Source organism: Phaeodactylum tricornutum, chromosome 25, assembly GCF_000150955.2.
Source record: "Phaeodactylum tricornutum CCAP 1055/1 chromosome 25, whole genome shotgun sequence".
Classification (NCBI taxonomy): domain Eukaryota; phylum Bacillariophyta; class Bacillariophyceae; order Surirellales; family Neidiaceae; genus Phaeodactylum; species Phaeodactylum tricornutum.
The window spans coordinates 99,693-121,696 of record NC_011693.1 but is presented as its reverse complement, the minus strand read 5'-3'; the positions used below and the strand labels follow the sequence as shown (position 1 = coordinate 121,696).

Genomic DNA, 22,004 nt, shown 5'->3' with positions numbered 1-22,004 from the left:
TAATCCGATCAATAGCAGAGAGAATGTTTTTGAAGGGCCAGGATGTACACCTGCAATCTCTGTTTGTCCTGTGGCTAACTGTAAGCGGCTGAAAGGGGCCGGACTCCGATAGAAATGCATCGGTAATTGCTTTGCCATCAAAAGCAATGTTTTTTTACGTTAGTCTGTTCATTGTTCCAAGCTGTCCTGCTTGTGCAACGAGTAGCCGCGATATTGGAATCGACATTTCGGGCAGAACCTGTGACAATCCGAGGACTACGAAAATCCAAGTGCCACGACAAACGACGATCGATCAAAGCATATTTTACAGTTAGATAGTGTCGGGTAGTGTTCCTGCATGGAGAACGGGTTTCGCTTACAGTTTGACAATATCTGTTTCTTGCTCTGGTTCAGAGCCTATTGCCAAACTCGATAGCAAATCGGCTTACAGTTAACATTAATTTCCCGATACCATTAGATTTCTTACGATCGCTGTCGAAAGAAAAGGAGACAAAGATACGTTCAATGCGAAGCGATCCGCCATTCCTAAGACGATCGAGAATTGGAACTCCAATTTGATGACAGCTCTTGGAATCTCGTTGTGTGTCGGTGTAGGTCGTGGGCTTTTAATGGCAAGTTAGTCGGAAGACGTCTCCTATTCACAATATCAGAATTATTGCGGCCCGACAAATTTCCACCTAACATCACAGGCAGCCAACCATGAAGACGATCATCGCAACCATCCTTGCTCTTATTGCCTGCGTTTCTCTAACGCAAGGTTTCACCCCAAGCTTTTCTCTTTCGCGTCCAACTCTCGGCCTTTCCATGACTGGTGAAGCCGGTCAGAATCAGGAAGGCTGGAAGGGCCAACGCGGAGGTCAGGACAAACACGACGAGATGTGGGAAGCACAGCAAGAGTTGTTACAGAGCCGGCGTGAACACAGCGGTAGTAAGGAGGAACGCATGGACAAGTACAGCAACCCAGATGTCGATCACCACGAAGAGCTCAAGAATCCCTGGAGCAAGTCGAACGACAAGGATGACCACTACTCGCAAAACGGACAGTTGTAAGCCAATCCAGCTCATCTTTACAATGCATAAAAGACATCCTGCTACAGCAAATGAATAATCCAGGTTTACAAGTTTACAACAGAATCTTAAATATTAGCCTCGCCCACCTTAGCTGCTTCCTAGAATATGCGTAAACTTACTTTTTGCGACTGGTAGTCGGTGTCAAGCAATGAGTAGCCAAGATAAATCAGGAAATGTTATTGAACCTTACAATATGTTGCATCAGGTTCGCGGTGCTAAATGATTGAAGGGCGGTAAAATTTGCTTTTGTAGTTAAAAAGGAATTGTCCTTACTGTTGACTGTAAGCGGAGAGCCATCATGGACTTGAAAGAAAACTGGATTGGACAAACTACTACACCGTAGGTCTACCTCGGGCAGTCCACTAACCGTCACTGGCCAATAGTCTGTCTGCCTGTTCTTTCAAAAACGCGTTTGGAAGTCAAAATGCAACGAAGACAACCCAGCCATCCTATCGTCCTTTATTATCCGCTGGTAAACTAACAGCAAGGCAACTCCAAATAACAAAATGAGCATGAGCGAATTTGAAGCGAGAAGCTCGAACGGTACCAGCAGTGGTTCTCCGAATTAAGCAACGTGCTTCTGGGGGAATGTTTCTGAGCTAACTGTAAGGCCATTTTATTTGTCAAATAGAATGTCAATAAATAACCACTCATTTCCTTTGATAAAGTACCATGTCTATAATGTATCGTTTCGGTTTCGAAAGCTATTCCGCTGCGCTCCTAGTATCTATGACTGTGAACGAGAAATTGTTGGTCGTGCTCTCTCATTGAGGTACTGGAAGGCCTGTACAAATACGACTACCAGTATACATAATCTCTCTAAATATGAGGAGGTCATCCTAAATTTGGTGAGATTGAAATGTACAACCAGTTTCTTAAGGATACGATGTCAGCGCTGGTCGCAAAAATTGATGCCATGAATAATAGATTCAGACGTCAGGAACAAACTGATAAGATGAGAATGATAAGATCCATTTCATTGTTAAATCTTTGTCAGCAGTCGAATCAATCGTCAGTCTCAAGACTGACCTTCAAGTTATAGACCCCGACATACTTCGCACCATCGAGATTCTCAGCTTCCAGTTCTTAAATATAGAGACAGTATTGAGAGGCTCAGAAACAAATACGAGACCACTCTTCTGCTTCCACGCGATAACCAGTAGATCCGGAACCGATTTTGAGCATTCGGAGCGTACGCATACCTCTCAAAATGCGTCTAATACCCATTTTCGGCATTCTTATTTTTCGTCCAGACCAATTGTGCACAGCCCCCACCAAAATGGAGAAAACTCAGACTCGACGACCTCCTGAATACTGGCAAGCCTACAGATGCGTTCTTGCTTTGAGCAACATCGGTGTTTCACTCCTGGAGCGCCACGCCTACTCGCAAGCGGTCGAGACTTTAAGAGACGCCGTCACCGTTATGAGAGACTTTTCCTATCAGTGTTCCTCGCCGGATTTTCAAATGGATACCCGTGCAATCTGGTATCATCAGCGTAACAACGCTGTAATGGGCAAGGCCAATCGGCGAATGGCGCGAGCGAATCCTGAGCGTGGCGGGTCCTTCGTGGAAACTATTGGTAGAGATCGAGTGGTCTCCGTGAGGGTACCGTTCCTGTGGCACCAGCACCCCGGAACCAGTCCTGCGGTTGTCTCCTTACCGTGTTTTCCGATCCGAGTGGAAGATTTTGACGAGTGCGAACGAGACTTGGACCTCGATGCCGCAATGGTCCTGCACAATTTTGCCACCGCACAGCTGTGTTTGTCGAGGATCACGTCTCAGTCTTCTCGTGCACAACGCTGCCGAACGGCATCGTGCCGATCGGCCGAGCTGGCGTATGCTGCACTCGCGGAAACGATCACGGCAGCGAACAACCAGCGTTGGTGGGGATCCGAAGGACATCTCGGTAAAGCTGAAAATGTGGCCTTGCTCTCGGTCTGCATACTGAATACTATGATCAGGGCCCAAATGGAAAGTGGGAAACTTCTGGAAGCAGGAGAATCCCACGAGAGACTGCGCCTTTTGCAAGTCGCCGTCAAAGAAGTTACAGACACATGTAGGGATGCCGAAAACAAAGATACTGCAGCGGCTGCATGATTCCAGTAGTAGCCGCACCCTAGATTTGGTAATAAACCTAAATACTGTGTACATAAAGCAGCTTTCGGTTGTAGACTAGTGCAAAGTGGTAGTCTACCTTGCTTTGACTATAAAGTTTGGAAAAGCATTTAAACATACGAGTTTAAATTGGAATTAGAAGAAGAACGATCCCGATTTCCAAATCTTTTTCCCAAGACAATGCTCGACCCCACTACCGCGTTAACCAGTACTTTTCCGCCTTGCAATTACGGATATTCAGTTTGCTGTACATCCAACCTTCGCTCCCAACAACTTCAGTGACCGTCGTTGTGGATTGGATCCGGCTACCTGCCTTTCCATTAGGTCATCGTAATTGTGTTGCTCTTTTCTAGCCGTGTTATTCTGTTTTTAAAAACCAATCATGCACGATCACGACCACGAGCACAATTGTAGCAGCCACCACGAGAAAGGCCTCCCAACGCCATCACCGACTCTGGACGGGGTCTCGGACTCGGGTTCACATAATGCGGCACAGCAACAACGCCTACAAGTGCTGCGTCGTCTCCAAACAGCCACCGTTTTGTGTTTGTGTTTCATGACCATTGAAGTCATCGGGGGCTTCTGGGCTGGTTCGTTGGCGGTCTTGTCCGACGCTGCCCACTTGTTGGCCGACACGGCAAGTTTCGCGATTGCCATTGTCGCCAACTATCTGGCGCGTATGCCGTCTACTGTAACCCATACGTACGGACTCCAGCGGACCGAATCACTGGCAGCGCTCTTCTCCATGGTTTCGCTTGCAATCGTCTGTGTCGGACTCGCGAGTGAGGCGTCGCGACGATTGTATCACATTGTGATGCAGGATGATGCCGCGGAGGAGCTCTTGAATGTCGATGGTCGGCTCATGAGTGGTATCGCCACAATTGGAGTATGCGTCAACATTGTCTTGGCCTTGGTGTTGGGAGAGCATCACGTACATTTGCCGAGCTACGGGGATTCGCACGGTCACGATCATCATCACGATCACGTACACCCAGCCACGGAATCGTCCGCTTTGTTGCCGAAAAGCACCAACGGTGATGTGGAACACTGTGTCATTCACAACGACGAAGCTGTGCCCGACAAGGCCCGGAACGTGAACTTACACGCGGCGTATTTGCACGTTCTGGGCGATCTGGCCCAATCGGTCGCCGTGCTCATTGCCGGAATCGTTATTTGGCTCAAGCCGTCGTGGGCGATTGTGGATCCCATCTGCACGCTCGGGTTTTGTGGACTGGTCTTCTATTCCACGCTCGGCGTTTTACGTTCGTCGATTGCCGTCTTGTTGGAGGAAGTACCCCCGCACGTATCGTGGCAGGACGTCTACGACGATCTCTCTGAGTTGGAATCGCTCACGAAAGTACACGATTTGCACATTTGGTGCATTTCGGACGGCGTCACGGTTGTGAGTCTACACGCGTCGGCCGTTGACGGACACGTCGACCAAGCACTCCGGGATGTGAACCGAGTGTGCCAAAAACACAAGCTTCAGCACATTACGGCACAACTCCAGACAGCATCCGTTGAAGAATGCATTACGTGTACACAGTCGAACCTCAACTGCAAAAGCTGATCAGTATTTGGCTTTTGATTCGCCACAAAAATAAAAAGATAGGCATGTGTCCTGGACAATGAGTATTACACTCAAATATACTATAGCATGTCGTTATCTTCTTCGTCATCATCGGTTATACTAAAATTTTCCACTCCATCCGTGACGGACCGAATGTCGGTTCCAACCCAATCCGAGTCATCCGGTTCGGTCGAATCGACTTCCGGAGCGGATCCGTCAGTCGGCCCTGTAGAAAGACTGCTGGAAACTTGATTCCGTGGCGTTCCGGAAGCCGTCGGCGGAATGGCCACAGCGGTAGGCTGGGTCACGGGAGTGGTATTCGTTGATGATACCTCTGCGGGGTTGCTTTTGAACCGGTTCCAGACACCACCAGCCAACTGGGCCGCACCGGCCAAGGAGGATGTGACCTGGGGTGAAAAGGCGCGACGCGCATTGGTCGCCGTTGCATTCACTGGACTTCTCGTGGCTGCATCCGGATCAATCTTGGCTTGCAACGCGACCTGGTAGGATGCCTTGAGTCGGCCATAGATGGCCCGCAATTCGGGTACGCTTTTGGGACCGGCACCCAGCAGATCGTGTTCCACACGGTGCGTAGTTTGTTCCAGAATCCAGGCAAAATCAAAGACGGTAACTTTGACTCGTTCCGACGTTTCCGTCGCTTCTCGGGTTTTCTGCAGTTCCACCACAACGTCGGCCAGAATGTCGAGCGCCAATTCTTGACAGGCGAGCAAGGAGTGTGGATCGGCAAACATGCGCCAAAACGGTTTTTGCGACAGCAAAGCATCCATGCGGTCTACCTTTTTGGCCAACATGAGAAATCCCGCCATCATATCCGTGACGTTGATGCTGGTGATACCAAAAGGTAGGACCGAAGCGTCGCCATGGGTAAAGCGCTGGTGAATGTGCGGACACGACTCCACAATGTGCACCATGAGAGCCAAGGAGAGAATTCCGCCAGATCGAAAGTCCGTCACGGGATCCGGCTGTTGAAAGCCTACGCGGTGAACCCAAAAGTCATGAGGAATTGGGGGCATACCGGCCTCGTCTAAGTATGTTTCGACGTCGCTGTCTATCCCACGGCCGTCGCGTACAGCAAAGGGTTCAATGGCACCACCGAGCCACAGTCGTTGAACGAGATTGTCGTAGCTAATGATCATTTGCAGGCTTTCCAACATCCCCGGATTCCACCAGGGCATATCCTTAACGGCGACTTGTGCGGGGGTGCCTTGGTAGGGACGGGAAAGCTTAAGGCCGACGCGGCATTGAGTGTGGAGCAATTGCCGGTACATGAGCACTTGCGAGGCAACATTCTTATCCGGTAGAGTGTACTTTCGTGTCGTCCACGATTGCAGTGTTTTGGAGGCGGATTGGGCGAAATTTTGTGCCATTTGTTGCGCCTTGTGCGGGGATGAAAAGTGTGACGTACTGCTGGTACCGTCAGCGGAACTGCCGTGGGAAATTGGCCCAGGAATGTCACCGCTCATCCTGTCGGTGCACGGTGGAGGCGGAGATGTGTAGGGATGACTGTTGGTGACACACACTTGATCGAGACCACTTCCCGTACACGTTATGGCACTCCAACAGGACGCGACACAAAGATAGACTTTGTATGGGTCGGCAGTAGTAGCGTTAGGGTCAACCGCGGAGGCCCGGGATGACAGCGACGACGTGGTGTTGTTGCGCTTAGTCGTTGCGTCCGTTGACGCTCCGTTCGCTCTACAAAGTAACCACGTGTCGATGACAACAAGGGAAAAGTCTCGTGGAGGTACTCTAGCCGGTGGTTGGACGCGTCCTAAGCGAGTAGAATGGAGCGGTCCCCGTTCCTTTTGATGTTGTGTCATCGTCAAATACCAAATCAACAAAGCCGACTTACAGTTAGTCTACCGCAAACAACGACAGAACTCACTGTCAACAAGTCGAGGAAAGTGTTTTCGATTCGCCAAATACGAGTCGCCCCGACTTATTCGGCGTTCGAATTCGATGTCACATATTATAGTTGGAGAGATGGTACGACATCTGGTTGATTTTGCTCTTGGGGGATGGCTTGAAAGCACTAATACTCAGGAGGAGTTAACAAAAACAGTGAACACAAATTTCAGAACCCATCGTGAAGCAGAACCTTTTGTGACGCTTGTGTCGCTAGGGTGGTTGAGGAATATTGTTGGTGCCTGCTTTTGAAGTTCCTTCCCTTTGAACGAGAGGTGGAAGCCAGGAAGAGCATCGCGCTCACACAATAATCTTCCAAGGAATTCGCTGCTAAGGATTTGTTTCGAAGTCTAAGCTTCTTTCCCACTGACCTCATCCCTAAACACTGTATTGTATGATATGTACAAGTATTACTTCACAGTCAGAGTAAATTGAACCTGGTGGTTCAACAGTACATAAACTTAACTTTTGTCATTTACTACGTATAGTGCAGTCGCCGGAAAGACGAAAAAAGGTAGACCTTCTCGTGCCTTTATGGTAGCAGCGATTTCGCCTCGAAAGTAGATCACCAAGGATTTCGAGGGGTAAGCTCGCTACGGCGGAGCCCCTCAAACCGGCATTTCGCTCGGAGACTCGGAAGGATTCAGGCTCGGCATTGCCGAAGGTTCTGTACTCGGTTCCAAGGATGGCACTGCACTCGGATCAGCCGAAGGTATTGCGGAAGGCGCCGCACTCGGACCGGCCGATGGAACAGCTGAAGGCATTGCACTTGGTATAGCAGAAGGGACCGCACTCGGATCAGCCGATGGAGCCGCGCTGGGAACCGCTGATGGCATCGCGGACGGAACACCAGAGGGGACCGCCGATGGAGCTTGGCTTGGAACTGCCGAAGGCATAGCGCTGGGAACAGCTGAAGGTTGTGCCGATGGAGCCGCGCTAGGGATCGCTGAAGGCATCGCGGACGGAACACCAGAGGGGACCGCCGATGGAGCTTGGCTTGGAACTGCCGAAGGCATAGCGCTGGGAACAGCTGAAGGTTGTGCCGATGGAGCCGCGCTGGGAACCGCTGATGGCATCGCGGACGGAACACCAGAGGGGACCGCCGATGGAGCTTGACTTGGAACTGCCGAAGGCATAGCGCTGGGAACAGCTGAAGGTTGTGCCGATGGAGCCGCGCTGGGAACCGCTGAAGGTTGTGCCGATGGAGCCGCGCTGGGAACAGCTGAAGGTTGTGCCGATGGAGCCGCGCTAGGGACCGCTGAAGGCATCGCGGACGGAACACCAGAGGGGACCGCCGATGGAGCTTGACTTGGAACTGCCGAAGGCATAGCGCTGGGAACAGCTGAAGGTTGTGCCGATGGAGCCGTGCTAGGAACCGCTGAAGGCATCGCGGACGGAACACCGGACGGGACCGCCGATGGAGCTTGGCTGGGAACTGCCGAAGGCATAGCGCTGGGAACAGCTGAAGGTTGTGCCGATGGAGCCGCGCTGGGAACCGCTGAAGGTTGTGCCGATGGAGCCGCGCTGGGAACAGCTGAAGGTTGTGCCGATGGAGCCGCGCTAGGGACCGCTGAAGGCATCGCGGACGGAACACCAGAGGGGACCGCCGATGGAGCTTGACTTGGAACTGCCGAAGGCATAGCGCTGGGAACAGCTGAAGGTTGTGCCGATGGAGCCGTGCTAGGAACCGCTGAAGGCATCGCGGACGGAACACCGGACGGGACCGCCGATGGAGCTTGGCTGGGAACTGCCGAAGGCATAGCGCTGGGAACAGCTGAAGGTTGTGCCGATGGAGCCGCGCTGGGAACCGCTGAAGGTTGTGCCGATGGAGCCGCGCTAGGAACCGCTGAAGGCATCGCGGACGGCACAACCGATGGGACCGCCGATGGAGCTTGGCTTGGAACTGCCGAAGGCATAGCTGAGGGAACAGCTGAAGGTTGTGCCGAAGGCATCTCGGAAGGAACCGCTGAAGGTTGTGCGGATGGAGCAGCGCTGGGAACCGCTGATGGCATCGCGGACGGCACAACCGACGGGACCGCCGATGGAGCTTGGCTTGGAACTGCCGAAGGCATAGCGGACGGCACAACCGACGGGACCGCCGATGGAGCCTCACTCGGAACTGCCGAAGGCATAGCGGAGGGAACGACGGAAGGAACAGCCGACGGCATCGCGGAGGGAACCGCTGAAGGTAGTGCCGATGGAGCCGCGCTGGGAACTGCTGAAGGCATCGCAGACGGCACAGCTGACGGGACCGCCGATGGAGCCTCACTCGGAACTGCCGAAGGCATAGCTGAGGGAACAGCTGAAGGTTGTGCCGAAGGCATCTCGGAAGGAACCGCTGAAGGTTGTGCTGACGGAGCCGCGCTGGGAATCGCTGAAGGCATCGCGGACGGCACAACCGACGGGACCGCCGATGGAGCCTCGCTTGGAACTGCCGAAGGCATAGCGGACGGCACAACCGACGGGACCGCCGATGGAGCTTCACTCGGAACTGCCGAAGGCATAGCGGAGGGAACGACGGAAGGAACAGCCGACGGCATCGCGGAGGGAACCGCTGAAGGTAGTGCCGATGGAGCCGCGCTGGGAACTGCTGAAGGCATCGCAGACGGCACAGCTGACGGGACCGCCGATGGAGCCTCACTCGGAACTGCCGAAGGCATAGCTGAGGGAACAGCTGAAGGTTGTGCCGAAGGCATCTCGGAAGGAACCGCTGAAGGTTGTGCTGACGGAGCCGCGCTGGGAATCGCTGAAGGCATCGCGGACGGCACAACCGACGGGACCGCCGATGGAGCCTCGCTTGGAACTGCCGAAGGCATAGCTGAGGGAACGACGGAAGGAACTGCCGAAGGCATCGCGGAGGGACCTGTTGAAGGTAATGCTGACGGAGCCGCGCTGGGAATCGCTGAAGGCATCGCGGACGGCACAACCGACGGGACCGCCGATGGAGCTTCGGACGGAGATGCCGAAGGGAGCGCACTCGGAACCGCCGACGGTAGGGCGGAAGGAAGCTCCGATGGCTCTGCAGATGGGAGCGAGGTCGGAACCTCGGACGGAGATGCAGAGGGGAGCTCACTCGGAACGGCTGAGGGGACGGCAGAGGGTACATCCGAAGGGAATTGCGAAGGAGCCTGCGAAGGAACTTCAGACGGAGCGCTGGATGGTGGAGCGCTGATAGTGGGGGACTGTGATGGAGAGTCCGATGGAAACGCGGAAGGGAAGTCAGACGGAGCTACAGAAGGAACTTCCGAAGGCACATCCGAAGGGACTGCTGATGGTGTCAGTGTTGGGGTTTCAGAAGGAACCCCCGAAGGAAAATCCGAAAAGACCCCGGTCGGTGTCTGCGAGGGGCTGTCAGAAGCATTTTGCGAGGGTGATGTCGATGGAGACCGCGATGGCGCCTCGGACTTTTTGCTTTTGGCACTCTTCTTGCTTTGCTTCGAATTATCCATCATACCCTTTGTACTTTTCGGATTCGGTACGGTAGGGACACGTGTGGGTAGAACCAGGCTAGGACCCCCCGAAGGCAACACGGGAGGAGCCTGGGTAGGCATCTCAATGGGAATAATCGTAGGCAGCGTCGAAGGTGCCCCCGAAGGGTTTGCCAAGGATGGAGAAGGGGTAGGAGCAAGCAGAAGCATGGTGGGAACGGACGACGGTACGTCCGACTTCTTGCTCTTCGTGCTTTTGGCTCCTCCCTTTCCATCCTTGCCGCTACTCTTTCCATCCTTACCGCTACCCTTGCCTTCTCCATCGCCAGCTTTCTTATTATTCGAGGGAGGCATCGCCTTGCCTCCGTTATTGGAGACGACGTTGATGACGCTCGTTAAAACAGGATGCTTCCTCAGCTGCCGCATTGCTCCGATATCTTCCGCCGACTCTACTGAAGAGCAGCCAGCCGAAACGACACCCAGCAAGGCTAAGGTGGAGAATCGCATGATGCGTGGATCGATACAAACGGGAGACTTAGCGATCAATGGCGCTCTAATTTTTGCGTTACCGTATGTTTTTGGTTAGTCCAACGGCAAAATACGAGGAAAGTTCGATCCGCTTGGATTGGTTTGTTGGCTTGGTTTGCAAAGTGCTCCAACGAGCGATGCATGTGGTCTTTTATGTCGAGAATCGTGTTTAGGAATAAGCGATTGACAACGGGCGAACGCTGCCCTCGAACACATAATTCGGAAGATTTAATACTTCTATGCTCCTCCCACAGAGTAGTTGCGACTTGATTTGAATATTGGGTTTACATAGACGATCAGTAGACTGATTAGCCGAAATAGAAAACGGTACAACATGACGACAACGGCAAATGCGTGAAAACATGCCCTTATCGCAATCTGACAAAGCACATAAAATGTACTTAGTAGAATGTTGGATCACTCATGCTTTTGTCGGAATCACTATCGGTTGAAAGGGGTGCTTTTTAATTGTTCCATAAGTAGTTGTCTGCCGAAATTTTGGTTTTATTTCTGCTCGATGTTTCCAATTTATATACTTCTGTCGGACCTGGAATCGCCGGCCAAGCCCAATGAAACATGTTTCGGCGCGTAACGTTCCGCAGTATATGTGACTCCTGATAAATCTGAAGGGGAAGGATCGGCTGGCAGTAGCGCGTGAGTTATGGAATTAGGTTTTCATAATTGCTAGCGAGGAAGACTCGCCCAACGGAAATAGCAAACAAGTGTCACTGCATGCTTGTGAAACGAGAGAAGCCAACGCCAAGCTCGGATGTTACCAACTTCTATCGTCGCTTGAGAGCTTTGGGCGTCGTACGTATGTGTAATGAGAGCGACCAACCCTATACAAGATTAATATCCAGCCCCGCAAGGAGTGTAGTTAAATATATGTCAAAATTTTCAAGTTCCGATCCGGTGACGAACGACAAAGTCCGAACCGACTCCTGATGATGATCTCGACTTCAAAAAGTTTGAATTTGAAAGATCCATACCGTCTGCTAGTCCACCGAGCATCGTATCCAAGATCCAAGGTAGAAGACATCCAGGTAGAAGACATCCGTGTCGTCTTTTCATCATGACAATAGCCGTTCCTCGTTGTTGCGCCCACGGTATTTAGGTGTTCAACATTCCTTTCTGTTAGGTCAACCAAGGTTGTTGGTGTTGGAATTCCGGTAAGGTATTTGCTCTCCGGGCAAAGACGATAACACCCAGTCGCAGTCAGAGAAGTGGAGGTGAGAGCACGCGTATCGGAAAGGATAGCGTCGTCACCGAGTGTTGGAATCGTGACCCTTGGACGGTGTCAACGCAAGATCTCTCCCAATATCTTGCTCAGGAACCATTCGAAACATCCTCGTCCTAGCGTGTCTCTGGTAGCTAATAGCCCAACGAACGATACTCCCCGTATAAAAGTTCACAAATCTGACTGTCGACACCAGTAAATTACGTCTACAAAGATTTTTTTGTCGTCATCACTCACCATCGTTGCTCCGTTCCTCGCAGATGACGTCTCGCCTGTTGCGTGCCGTCACGCTGTCGCCGCCGACTTGGCAACGTTCGTACCGCGTAGTTCGGCACTTTACGTCCAGCTCCGTGTATGGGCAAAAGTCGAGTACTCCGGTCGATGATACCCCACCGCTCGGCGTTGCCTACAATTCCTTGACGGTCGGTATTCCCAAGGAAACCTACGCCTTGGAAAAGCGCGTCGCGGCGACCCCGGAATCCGTGGCTCGTCTCGTTGCACCCGGATTTTCTGTCGTTGTCGAGGAAGGAGCCGGCCGGAACTCCTTTTTTTCCAACGCGGACTACGAAGCCGCCGGGGCTAAAATTGTACCCAATATTTGGACCGAATCCGATATCGTTCTCAAGGTACGCCGAACGAATCGTGCCACTCGACTCACCACAACGCAACCCCGATGGTGGACTCTGCAGTAGGACGGGCAGCAATACTCAGACCTACTCTATTATTTTTGCAGCTCCGCCCACCTACTCCCGAAGAAGCCACTCTGCTGGGCAACAAGACCTTGATCAGCTTTGTGTATCCCAAACAGAATGAGGCCCTCGTCAATCAGTTGGCCTCGCAACAGGCCACCGTCTTGGCCATGGACTGCATTCCTCGTACGCTTTCTCGTGGACAAACTTACGACGCTCTGTCGTCGCAAGCCAATATTTCTGGTTACCGGGCCGTCCTGGAAGCGTCCAACGAATTTGGCCGTTTCTTTGCCGGTCAAATGACGGCTGCGGGCAAAGTCCCACCCGCCAAAGTCCTCGTGATTGGTACGGGTGTGGCTGGCCTCGCCGCTATCCAAACGGCTAAAAACATGGGAGCCGTCGTCCGAGCCTTTGATGTCCGACCCGTAACCAAGGAACAAGTTGAGGCCATGGGAGCGCAGTTTCTGGAAGTCGATTACTCCGAAGACGGCAGTGCCGCCGGAGGCTACGCCAAGGAAATGTCCAAGGAGTGGCACGCCGCGGCCCGCGCCATGCTCACTAAACAATGCGCCGACGTGGACATTGTCATTACCACGGCCCTCATCCCCGGGCGACAAGCTCCGATCATGGTTACCAAGGAAATGGTGGCTCAGATGAAGAACGGATCGGTCACAGTAGATTTGGCCGCCGAAGCCGGGGGCAACGTAGAAACGACCGTGAAGGACAAAAAGTTTGTGACGGAAAATGGAGTCACTTGCCTGGGTTACACTGACTTGCCGTCACGCTTGCCTACTACTTCGAGCTCGTTGTATTCTAATAATATCTCCAAGCTACTGCTCTCCGCTGGTCCGCAAACTACCAAAAAACCGGGATTCTTTTACCTGGATCACAACGATGATGCTGTACGCGGCATGCTGGTCCTCGAAAAGGGCAAGATGATGTACCCAGCTCCCTTGCCGCCGGCTCCTGCTGCCCCCGCTAAGGAGAAAAAGGACGCGGCCCCGGTAGTAATCGACTACAAGGCTCCTTTCCTGCAAGGAGCCAAGACAGCGGGAATATTATCCACTTCCATTCTGGCCTTTGGTGCAGTTGCACCGAATCCGGCCTTTTCTAGTATGTTCACGACGTTCGCCCTTTCCAACGTGATTGGCGTGCAAGTGGTAATGGGCGTAACCCACTCATTACACAGTCCGCTAATGGCCGTCACGAATGCTATTTCAGGTACAACCGCCCTGGGTGGTATGCACTTGTACGCACACTCAACGAGTGTCGCTGCGACCTTGCTGGGGGCCGCCGCCACGACCTTGTCGACCGTCAATATTGTCGGTGGCTTTATCGTCACAACGAAAATGTTGGACATGTTTAAGCGACCCGACGATCCTCCGGAGTACTACCATTTGTACGGGATTCCAGCTGCGACAACGATGGGTCTCTACGGAATCGGTACAATGACGGGAAAATTCCCCGAGCTCGACGCATCGGCCGCGACGTTGTCGGGACTCTTATGTATTGGGGGTATTGCTGGATTGGCGTCTCAGAAAACCGCTCGCTTGGGTGCCGTATCGGGCCAATCTGGTGTCGCCCTGGGTGTCGCATCGACTATGGGCCACCTGAATCCTACGATTGGTACGGCGGCAGGTATTACTGCGCTCATGGGCGTGGGGGCTGTGGCGGGTAAATACATTGGTGACCGTGTGGAACCAACCTCTTTGCCACAAACGGTTGCCGCCTTTCATTCTCTTGTGGGCCTCGCGGCCAGTGCGGCAGCAGTGGGTGACTACTGGAACTGCCCGGATACAACGCAGCTGGACGGTGTGCATTTGGCGAGCATCTACTTGGCGACTGTGATTGGTTCGGTGACCGCCACCGGATCTTTGGTGGCCTTTGGTAAGTTGGACGGCCGTCTGGGTTCGGCTCCCCTGAAGTTGGCACAACGTGACAAGATCAATGCCGGCTTGGGTGCGGCTACATTGGGTGCAGGTGCTGTCGTCATGGGTGCGCCGGAAGTTGGAACCGGAATGGCCGCTTTGAGTAGTGCCCTGACGACCTCGGGAGTGCTTGGATGGCATATGACTGCCAGCATCGGAGGTGCCGATATGCCCGTGGTTATCACTGTACTGAACTCGTACTCGGGATGGGCGCTATGCGCCGAAGGATTTATGTTGGATATGCCTATTTTGACTACGGTGGGAGCCCTGATTGGATGCTCCGGTGCGGCACTCACCAAGGTAAGTTCCTTTTTTGTTGGTAAGGTTTCTAGGGTCTATGTGGCAGCGTCCCTTTGTCTCACTGATTCGTTCTCGTAGATTATGTGCGACGCAATGAACCGTGATATTTTGAGTGTCATTTTGGGTGGATACGGAACCAAGGCCACCGCTGGAGGAGAAGCCATGCACTTTGAAGGTGAAGCCACGATGACCAACGTGGACGACACCGTCCGCCTTTTGACCGAGTCTGAGAAGATTATCGTTGTCCCCGGGTACGGTTTGGCCGTGGCACACGCGCAGTACCCGCTTAAGGAAATGGTGGACGTGTTGATCAAGGCCGGCAAGAAAGTTCGATTTGCGATCCATCCTGTTGCTGGACGAATGCCTGGGCAACTCAACGTTTTGCTTGCCGAAGCTGGTGTTCCGTACGACATCGTAGAAGAAATGGAAGAAATCAACGACGACTTCAAGGATACTGACGTGACTCTGGTTATTGGAGCCAACGATACCGTAAACTCAGCTGCCGAAGATGACCCCAATTCTCAGATTGCGGGAATGCCGGTATTACGCGTGTGGAATTCGAATCAAGTGATTGTCATGAAGCGCAGCCTTGCCGCTGGTTATGCCGGTGTGGACAACCCGGTCTTCATCAAAGACAACACGGACATGCTTTTGGGTGACGCCAAGGACACGGTAGAAAAGTTGGCAGTCGGTGTGAAGACGTTCTATGGAAAGTAAACGTAAACATCGCTATCTATTGCCGAAAGGTTCTATAAACGTTTGTCTAGCCAGTTTTGAGCTGCCTAGCGTAGTTGGCAGTGGCACACAGAAAGGGAATAATTGACACGAAAAGCAATGACAAAGCAGCCGGGGTACGACTGACTACGAGTTTTGGTGACTCTCACGGGTAAGTAGCAATCATCGCAAAAGATTGATCGGCACGGCACTATTGGAAAGATGTTGTTTTGTTTGTTCTGGAAGACCAAGTGCCTCGTACGAACCTTTGTCAATGTAGCGACCTACCCTAAAAAGCTATGGACCAGCTTTCTTCTACTGGGCGTGGATACCACTACCCGTAATACGTTTTCCTTTTCCAGTCGGTATGATATGAATAACACAGCTACTACTACTATAGGGTTTGGTTTCCGTTCGAAACGCTGATATTACGCCGCGGCCGCCGCTTCTTCCGAGTGGCGTTTGGCTGGCTGCGTGCCGGTGTCGTCACCCACCACGGACCCGAGGAGACGAAGCTTTCGGTAAGCTTCTTCCGCTCCGTCGAGTTGTCCACTTTCCAATTGGATGCGTACGATGGTATTCAGTACACTCCCGGCGATCAAAACGAGGTTGGCTTCTCCCAAGACGGACTCGTCCAGGAACCGTTCGTGGTAGACAACAATGACGTTGGACAAGGCTTGGTGGGATAGTTTGGCGAGCCGCAGCGCGGCTTTGCGGAGAAAGATGGCGCGCAAGGCCGTGGGGGCGAACCGGGACAGGCACAAGTGTGCGGTAGCGAAATTGTGCAGGACCATGGCCGAGTCCAAATCCGCATTGCGGGCTTCCTGATCAAAGTTTTCGATCTTGATAGGGAAACACGGAGGCAACAGGGCGGGACCGTGTCGATGGAGTAGAGACGAAATGGCGGCCAACGTTCCGCTGGGCGACAGGATTTCTACCATGGAATGTCCGGGTGCTGGCTGGGGATGCGCCGTGCGGTGGTAGGCCTTCTCCAGCAACACGGTGCAGTCTCGAGCTCGATCTCGCTGGTTCCGGCGAGACAAGGGAGTCGAGTCGAAGACGCCCCTCATGAGCACCACGGCATCTTTGAGCGTATCCAGTGCTTGTCGGTACGCACAGCGTTCCAGAAGAGCCACGCCCATGTTGTTCAAAGCAACGGCACATCGGTACGAGTCCAAGTCGGCACAGGGCGTCGGCGTACTCCGCAACAAGAGCGACATTGCCAAACTCTGGAGCCGGCGATGGCGTTATTGGTTGGTTAGTTGGTGCTGGATGATGCAGGAGTGGCTGTTTGGTTGTTGTTCGTTGCTTGCTTGCTTGCTTGGCGGTTGGTTACAGTTAGCGGTTGGTTATTTTGCACAATCTTTCTCGCTGAAAGGGAACGACGGAACTATGCGAGAGGAATAACAGGAAACCAGACGGATTGTCCCGAAATCATGTATTTCTCCTGCACATTCGCTATGGTCAATCTAACAGCCTCGTTTGCTTCTTGTTATGGACAGACATCATCGGAAGTTGTACTTGGCCTTTGCCGGGAGTGTGCATGGATGTCCGGCCTGTACCCGATTTAAGGTCAGATCGGAGCTTGCGATCGTCACGACTTGGTTCGTTGCCGTTCCAGAAATCGGCACTTGCGGACGAATGACAAAGGGCATATTCAAAGAGATAGAAGGGTCGGTCCAGGAGAAAGCAGGGTTTGATAGGGAATCTTGTCTCCATAAGACAAGAAGTAAATTCACATTGAAATGAGGAGTATAGATCGGTATAAATCCGAAGAAGGTATAAATCCGAATAACTAATTATTGGAAACCGTATGACATATAATGGATTTCGATCCGGAGTGCAGCGATCATCAGAAACTGTTGAGTCACTATCGACAATCAATTTAAAGAGACCTTTTCTCGGGACTCCCGATGCGTCCGATTGGGGTTGGACTGTTACTGATCCTTGGATGCCTTTTCCCCGGGTTCTCCCCTAGGAGTTGTGTTCCGAAGGTTTTCCGGAGGATGGAATAGTCCGTCGCCACGTGAGCGAAACAGCACATCCGCCATGTACTCGAAACGAGACACGGCTGTGACATCACCTACGTCCGCGCGACGCGACGCCACGCGACTCAGACGGAGGATTGTCGCACGCCGAAGAAGGGATGCTTTCCTAGCGAAGGCCTCTCACAAAATACTGGTACTTGCTGCAATCGATGTGATTAGATGCACTTATTGTTGTCCTTACTCGTGCTCTCCGTGTTTCTATTCCTATCGCCGTCCGCATGAAAGCAATCACGCTCGCTTTACTCTCCTGGAATCTGTGGCTGGCGCCAAACACCGTCGTCGCCGACGGCACCGAAATTGTCCTGGAATCCTTCGACGACCCCGTACACCACTGGAAGCAAATGAATGATCCCGTCATGGGAGGTCGCTCCACCGGAAGCTTCCAGATTAACGATGGGGTGGGATACTTTGAAGGACAAGTCGTGGACGTGCCCTTTCTACACGCGCCGGGATTCATTCAGGTGCGCACCGTGGACCGACACGTCTTTCCGGATGTTTCCACCTGTTCGGGTCTGCAGCTCACCCTGCGGGCGCACGTACCGTACACGGGCTACCGCGTTAGTTTCGGCCAGGCCCACGCACCGGGTGGCAAGCGCTACGCGTACGGATACAAGGCTACCCTGGAAAACGTACCGGTGGGCGAGTTCGGAACCGTCAACGTGCCGTTTACGGACTTTACCGATTTTTGGGACGACGCCACGGGAGATCCTATTCGTACTTGTCAAGAGAATGACTTGTATTGCCCCGACGAGCTGACACTTCGAAATATGATGACGCTCGCTCTCTGGGGTGAGGGTGTGGCGGGGACCGTGTCGCTTCAAGTCCAGTCGATTGTGGCGGTGGGTTGTTCCGCGGGTAATGAGTGAGCGTAGCTGTACTTCGAAATAAAACGCGGCAATCTAGCGAATCGCGAGTCGTAAGAAAGGTCCTCTAATTTGCCTTAATGTCCTACGGAATACTTGGTAGTGGCAGCATCCGTTCAAATCTTTGTCGTTGAGCGGCGCAAGTCTACTGTTGACGGTAGCCAAACAAATAGATCAAGAAATTATCTTTTTTTCTGAACGTAACAAGGCTTTTCAGGTATGGTAATCTTCTTTTGATAAATCTAGTCGTAAAACGCATAGCTTACAATCATAATGCTATACGACGTTCTCCACATTAGACTCGGATCTTTAAAGGAACCTTCAAATGTCGTTGTGATGTTGACGTTTCCGTTGTTGACTTGGACAGAAAGCTGCCCTCGGTGTCCTTTGGAGCCTTGGTTCGCTGTACGTGCTGGCTAGTGTCCGCTTCGACCGCACCATGCATGCCATGTTTTCTACCCTGTACAAGCATGCCCAGCCAACTAACTGCCAGGTACGCAGCAGACAATACTCCAAGGTGTTGCATGACTCGAACATACCCCTTGTCTTGTAAGCCCAGCGCCTCCAGGACTTGATCACCATTTCGAACCATGGCCTGCAACGATTGCAAAAAGAAAACACCCGCGAGGATCAGTGATATTTTCTTTCGTTCGACGCAAGAGTAAACGTGAGACGAACAACAAACGTACCAATCCGCCCATTCTAGGCAAGTCCCTGATACGGCCGAACCAGCCTGACTGACGTTCGAATTCCATTCCGGGGTACTCCCCAAGACAGAGCGCTTCAATAGCGTAGGCAAATGGGCTACAACGTTTCAATACCTGCACGACCGCCGGTGGAGGGGTGGACTGATCTACGCCACTCGGATTGACTACAACGTTATTCGAGAGTATCCACCATGATTGAGAGGCTGCGGACAACACAAAACCAAATCGATTCAGTCAAACACATGGAACAGCACTTACTGATACCCACAACCATCAATACGACTAGAACTGGAATACTGCCCGTCGTAGCCAGTTTTTCGGTTGGAAGCCAGCTGCCCAGCATCAAACCAAGCGAAGCGCCAGACACCGTCAACAAACTAAAGACCCCAGTCAGCTTGGCCCACGAAATCCGGACTCCTGAGCACTTTTTTAGGAAGGCTGTAAAGATAGCGGAAAACAAGGAGTCCAAGGGAAATTCTGCTAAAACCTTGGCCACCAGGTACTCCAAGCTCGAGTACTGACGACGTGATTGTTCCCGTTGAACAACCGGTTTCTCTTCCGCGATTAACGTGACAGTCTTCATAAATGCAATAAAGCACATGTTGATTGCACCGAACGACAACAGTGCCACCCTGTCGGCTACACTATTGGCTTTGGCGACACTTCCTCGGACAGTTGGAAAGATTTGAGCCAGGAGAATCGCGTTACCCGCGCTGGCGAACGCTCGGAAAATATTGATTTCCCAGTTGCGAACATTTTGTCGCCACGACCTCTTTAGCAAGGCTCCCAATCGTGGAACCCACAGAAATTTCAGGAGCCCAAGTTGGCTTTTTTCTTGGAAAGCCCGTCTCATCGATTGACCATTTGAAGGTTGTTGTATATCAGTCTCGATATCCAGACTCAAATTCACTTGAGGTCGTTTGGCAGGCAGAAGCAAAGATGTTTGTTGGTAGTCACGAAAGACGGAAGCGAGTTTATCAATCCGTGCTTCGTCGATAGCGGCCACCTGCTCGTCTTCGGTATCGACGGAAACGAGATCGACAAAGTACTCGGCCGGGTTGGTCGCGTCGGGGCAACGGTACCCTTGGGTCGCAAAATATGCGACGGCTTCGGATTTCGGGCCGGCGTATACCACGCGTCCACCGGGGGCCATCAGGATGAGGGTATCCAATAAGTGCCAAATGGATGATCGAGGCTGATGAATTGCACATAAGCAAGGGATATTTCGCTTGCGACAAACGTCTCGGATATTTTGCATCACTTTGACACTGATACTGCTGTCCAAACCCGACGTGGGTTCATCCGCTAAAAGAAGTTGTTTTTCCGTCAACAGTTCCAACGCCACCGACAATCGTCGGCGCTCACCACCGGATAAGCGTGCAGTGCCCAAACCGGTAAGATCCGAGCCAATTGGTCGGTCGGCGGCGTGAGCTAGGCCCAGCGCATCCAAGTGAGTTTGAACCAAAGCGTCTCGTTGCGACAGGACTAAGTGGGGTAGCTCTAAATATGCCGCCAAATCTAGAGTCTCCCGGACCGTTAGCATGCTGAAAAAATCGTCGTGTTGCTGAAGCCAAGCAACCTCTTGTGTGGGTATTCGAGACAATTGTATCGGTGTTTGTGTGTCCTTGGAGCCGTGCACAACGGTATGTAGATAGTGCCAGACTTGCCCGGTTTGGTAAAGTTGTCGTGAAGAACCCGAGAGGGCCGATAGAAAAGTTGACTTGCCACTTCCGCTCGGTCCGAGGATCCCGCCAATCTGACCGCTGGTGATCCATCCAGAAAACGGGTGCAGAAGGGTGACATCCCGATTGGACGAAACTACACTCAGATCACTCCAGACGAGTCCGCTAGCAGTGGCGCCGTCCAAGCTATCTCGCGACGGAGACGAGGCTGCTGCAGCCTTTACCGTCTGGCGCAACAGCTGGCCTGCCACGTTGTCGGGTACTTCGCTCTCTGCCGTCACTCGCATCGATCCTTTCTGGAATGCCAGAGACTCCAGCAGGACGAATAGTACGACCAACCTTCGCGGCGTTCGGGATGCTTGGAGCCATTTGCGTAAATCCGTCATGCACGGTATCTGTGGTCGGTGTCGAGAATAAGGAAAAGTAGCGGCAGTGGTTCTCCCTTCACCCGAAGGCAGGTACACTGTGGCGGCGTCCGATGCTACCGATTCCTTTGGATGAAGGGTCGGATCATCGTTCAGTGTCATCATAGAGCAGTTGAACCCCTCCACTGGTTCGAAACTTTGATGATTCCCACGAAAGACAACAGTTCCCGAGTAGTTGTGCCCAGAATCCAAAGAAAAAAGGGTTAGGTTTCATGCATTCGTTTTACGGAATGGAAGTGACGTTGGCGACAGTCAAAAATCACGTTCTCTGACATCGAATAATATTTACTGTTAGAAGAAGTTCTACCAGTAAGCCCTTTTCGTTCATCGCTGTCAGTTCAGTAGGAATACCGTCGAACATACTCCGTATAGCATCGCTCCAATGTGGTCAATAGGCTTCGAGCGTGAATCAAGGTCATAGTAACCATAACCGACACTCTGAGACGTCGTATATGAGCTTCTCTTTGATGTTTTTAAAAAACGTATTTACTGTGGCGTGTATCCTTAAACCGGTCGTGTTTACCTTTCGGGTTTGTACTTGGAGAGATCCCGGACTGTGAGTTTCAGTATCGATTCACGAATCATAAACTTCCATACGCATTGATCGGATATTTGCCATAGTCTGGTATAGCCAATCATCACTTGAAAGTCCGATAGGCATTATTGCCTATCTATGTGCCTTCAAAGCCCGAAATTTCCAGAACTTGATGACACGGCTATTGACCTTCCCCATCGTGACTGAAAAACCAAGGAAGTATGATCCTATTCTAAT

General features: G+C 52.3%; 9 protein-coding genes across 9 annotated transcripts; 6 read left to right on the top strand and 3 right to left on the bottom strand.

Annotated features, from left to right (window-relative positions):
* Positions 1 to 699: 699 nt before the first annotated feature.
* On the top strand, positions 700 to 1,050 carry PHATRDRAFT_40676 (predicted protein; the record flags this gene model as incomplete). Its single annotated transcript, XM_002184703.1, has 1 exon — positions 700 to 1,050. The coding sequence occupies one exon, from the start codon at positions 700 to 702 to the stop codon at positions 1,048 to 1,050; it is 351 nt and encodes a 116-aa protein (XP_002184739.1).
* A 1,231-nt stretch (positions 1,051 to 2,281) lies between these two features.
* Positions 2,282 to 3,169, top strand: PHATRDRAFT_49862 (predicted protein; the record flags this gene model as incomplete). The annotated part of the gene is made up of 1 exon (XM_002184702.1): positions 2,282 to 3,169. One exon carries the CDS (start codon positions 2,282 to 2,284, stop codon positions 3,167 to 3,169), a length of 888 nt encoding a protein of 295 aa, XP_002184738.1.
* Positions 3,170 to 3,473: 304 nt separating this feature from the next.
* PHATRDRAFT_23557 (predicted protein) lies at positions 3,474 to 4,865 on the top strand. Its single transcript, XM_002184701.1, has one exon. The coding sequence runs from the start codon at positions 3,570 to 3,572 to the stop codon at positions 4,755 to 4,757; it is 1,188 nt and encodes a 395-aa protein (XP_002184737.1). The 5' UTR covers positions 3,474 to 3,569; the 3' UTR covers positions 4,758 to 4,865.
* Positions 4,838 to 7,117, bottom strand: PHATRDRAFT_49860 (predicted protein; the record flags this gene model as incomplete). Its single annotated transcript, XM_002184613.1, has 1 exon — positions 4,838 to 7,117. The coding sequence occupies exon 1, from the start codon at positions 6,596 to 6,598 to the stop codon at positions 4,838 to 4,840; it is 1,761 nt and encodes a 586-aa protein (XP_002184649.1). The 5' UTR covers positions 6,599 to 7,117.
* A 100-nt stretch (positions 7,118 to 7,217) lies between these two features.
* PHATRDRAFT_40672 (predicted protein) lies at positions 7,218 to 10,909 on the top strand (the record flags this gene model as incomplete). The annotated part of the gene is made up of 6 exons (XM_002184700.1): positions 7,218 to 7,243; positions 7,331 to 7,719; positions 7,816 to 7,911; positions 8,008 to 8,223; positions 8,320 to 10,681; positions 10,894 to 10,909. 6 exons carry the CDS (start codon positions 7,218 to 7,220, stop codon positions 10,907 to 10,909), a joined length of 3,105 nt encoding a protein of 1,034 aa, XP_002184736.1.
* Positions 10,910 to 11,729: 820 nt separating this feature from the next.
* Positions 11,730 to 15,535, top strand: PHATRDRAFT_23552 (predicted protein). The gene is made up of 4 exons (XM_002184699.1): positions 11,730 to 11,868; positions 11,970 to 12,518; positions 12,632 to 14,793; positions 14,872 to 15,535. The coding sequence occupies exons 2-4, from the start codon at positions 12,137 to 12,139 to the stop codon at positions 15,508 to 15,510; spliced, it is 3,183 nt and encodes a 1,060-aa protein (XP_002184735.1). The 5' UTR covers positions 11,730 to 11,868; positions 11,970 to 12,136; the 3' UTR covers positions 15,511 to 15,535.
* An 83-nt stretch (positions 15,536 to 15,618) lies between these two features.
* On the bottom strand, positions 15,619 to 16,727 carry PHATRDRAFT_49858 (predicted protein; the record flags this gene model as incomplete). The annotated part of the gene is made up of 1 exon (XM_002184612.1): positions 15,619 to 16,727. The coding sequence occupies one exon, from the start codon at positions 16,725 to 16,727 to the stop codon at positions 15,936 to 15,938; it is 792 nt and encodes a 263-aa protein (XP_002184648.1). The 3' UTR covers positions 15,619 to 15,935.
* Positions 16,728 to 17,773: 1,046 nt separating this feature from the next.
* PHATRDRAFT_49857 (predicted protein) lies at positions 17,774 to 18,697 on the top strand (the record flags this gene model as incomplete). The annotated part of the gene is made up of 1 exon (XM_002184698.1): positions 17,774 to 18,697. The coding sequence occupies one exon, from the start codon at positions 17,774 to 17,776 to the stop codon at positions 18,419 to 18,421; it is 648 nt and encodes a 215-aa protein (XP_002184734.1). The 3' UTR covers positions 18,422 to 18,697.
* Positions 18,698 to 18,713: 16 nt separating this feature from the next.
* Positions 18,714 to 21,334, bottom strand: PHATRDRAFT_49856 (predicted protein; the record flags this gene model as incomplete). The annotated part of the gene is made up of 3 exons (XM_002184611.1): positions 18,714 to 19,013; positions 19,108 to 19,289; positions 19,384 to 21,334. 3 exons carry the CDS (start codon positions 21,332 to 21,334, stop codon positions 18,714 to 18,716), a joined length of 2,433 nt encoding a protein of 810 aa, XP_002184647.1.
* Positions 21,335 to 22,004: the final 670 nt, after the last annotated feature.

Excerpts from the sequence above, each read along its gene's own strand:
- PHATRDRAFT_23557 (XM_002184701.1), top strand. The coding sequence starts at position 3,570 with ATGCACGATCACGACCACGAGCACAATTGTAGCAGCCACCACGAGAAA.
- PHATRDRAFT_23552 (XM_002184699.1), top strand. The coding sequence starts at position 12,137 with ATGACGTCTCGCCTGTTGCGTGCCGTCACGCTGTCGCCGCCGACTTGG. Across the intron at positions 12,519-12,631 it reads CAAGGTACGCCGAACGAATC|AAGCCACTCTGCTGGGCAAC; the intron begins GTGCCACTCGAC and ends CTACTCCCGAAG. Across the intron at positions 14,794-14,871 it reads CCGGTGCGGCACTCACCAAG|ATTATGTGCGACGCAATGAA; the intron begins GTAAGTTCCTTT and ends TCGTTCTCGTAG.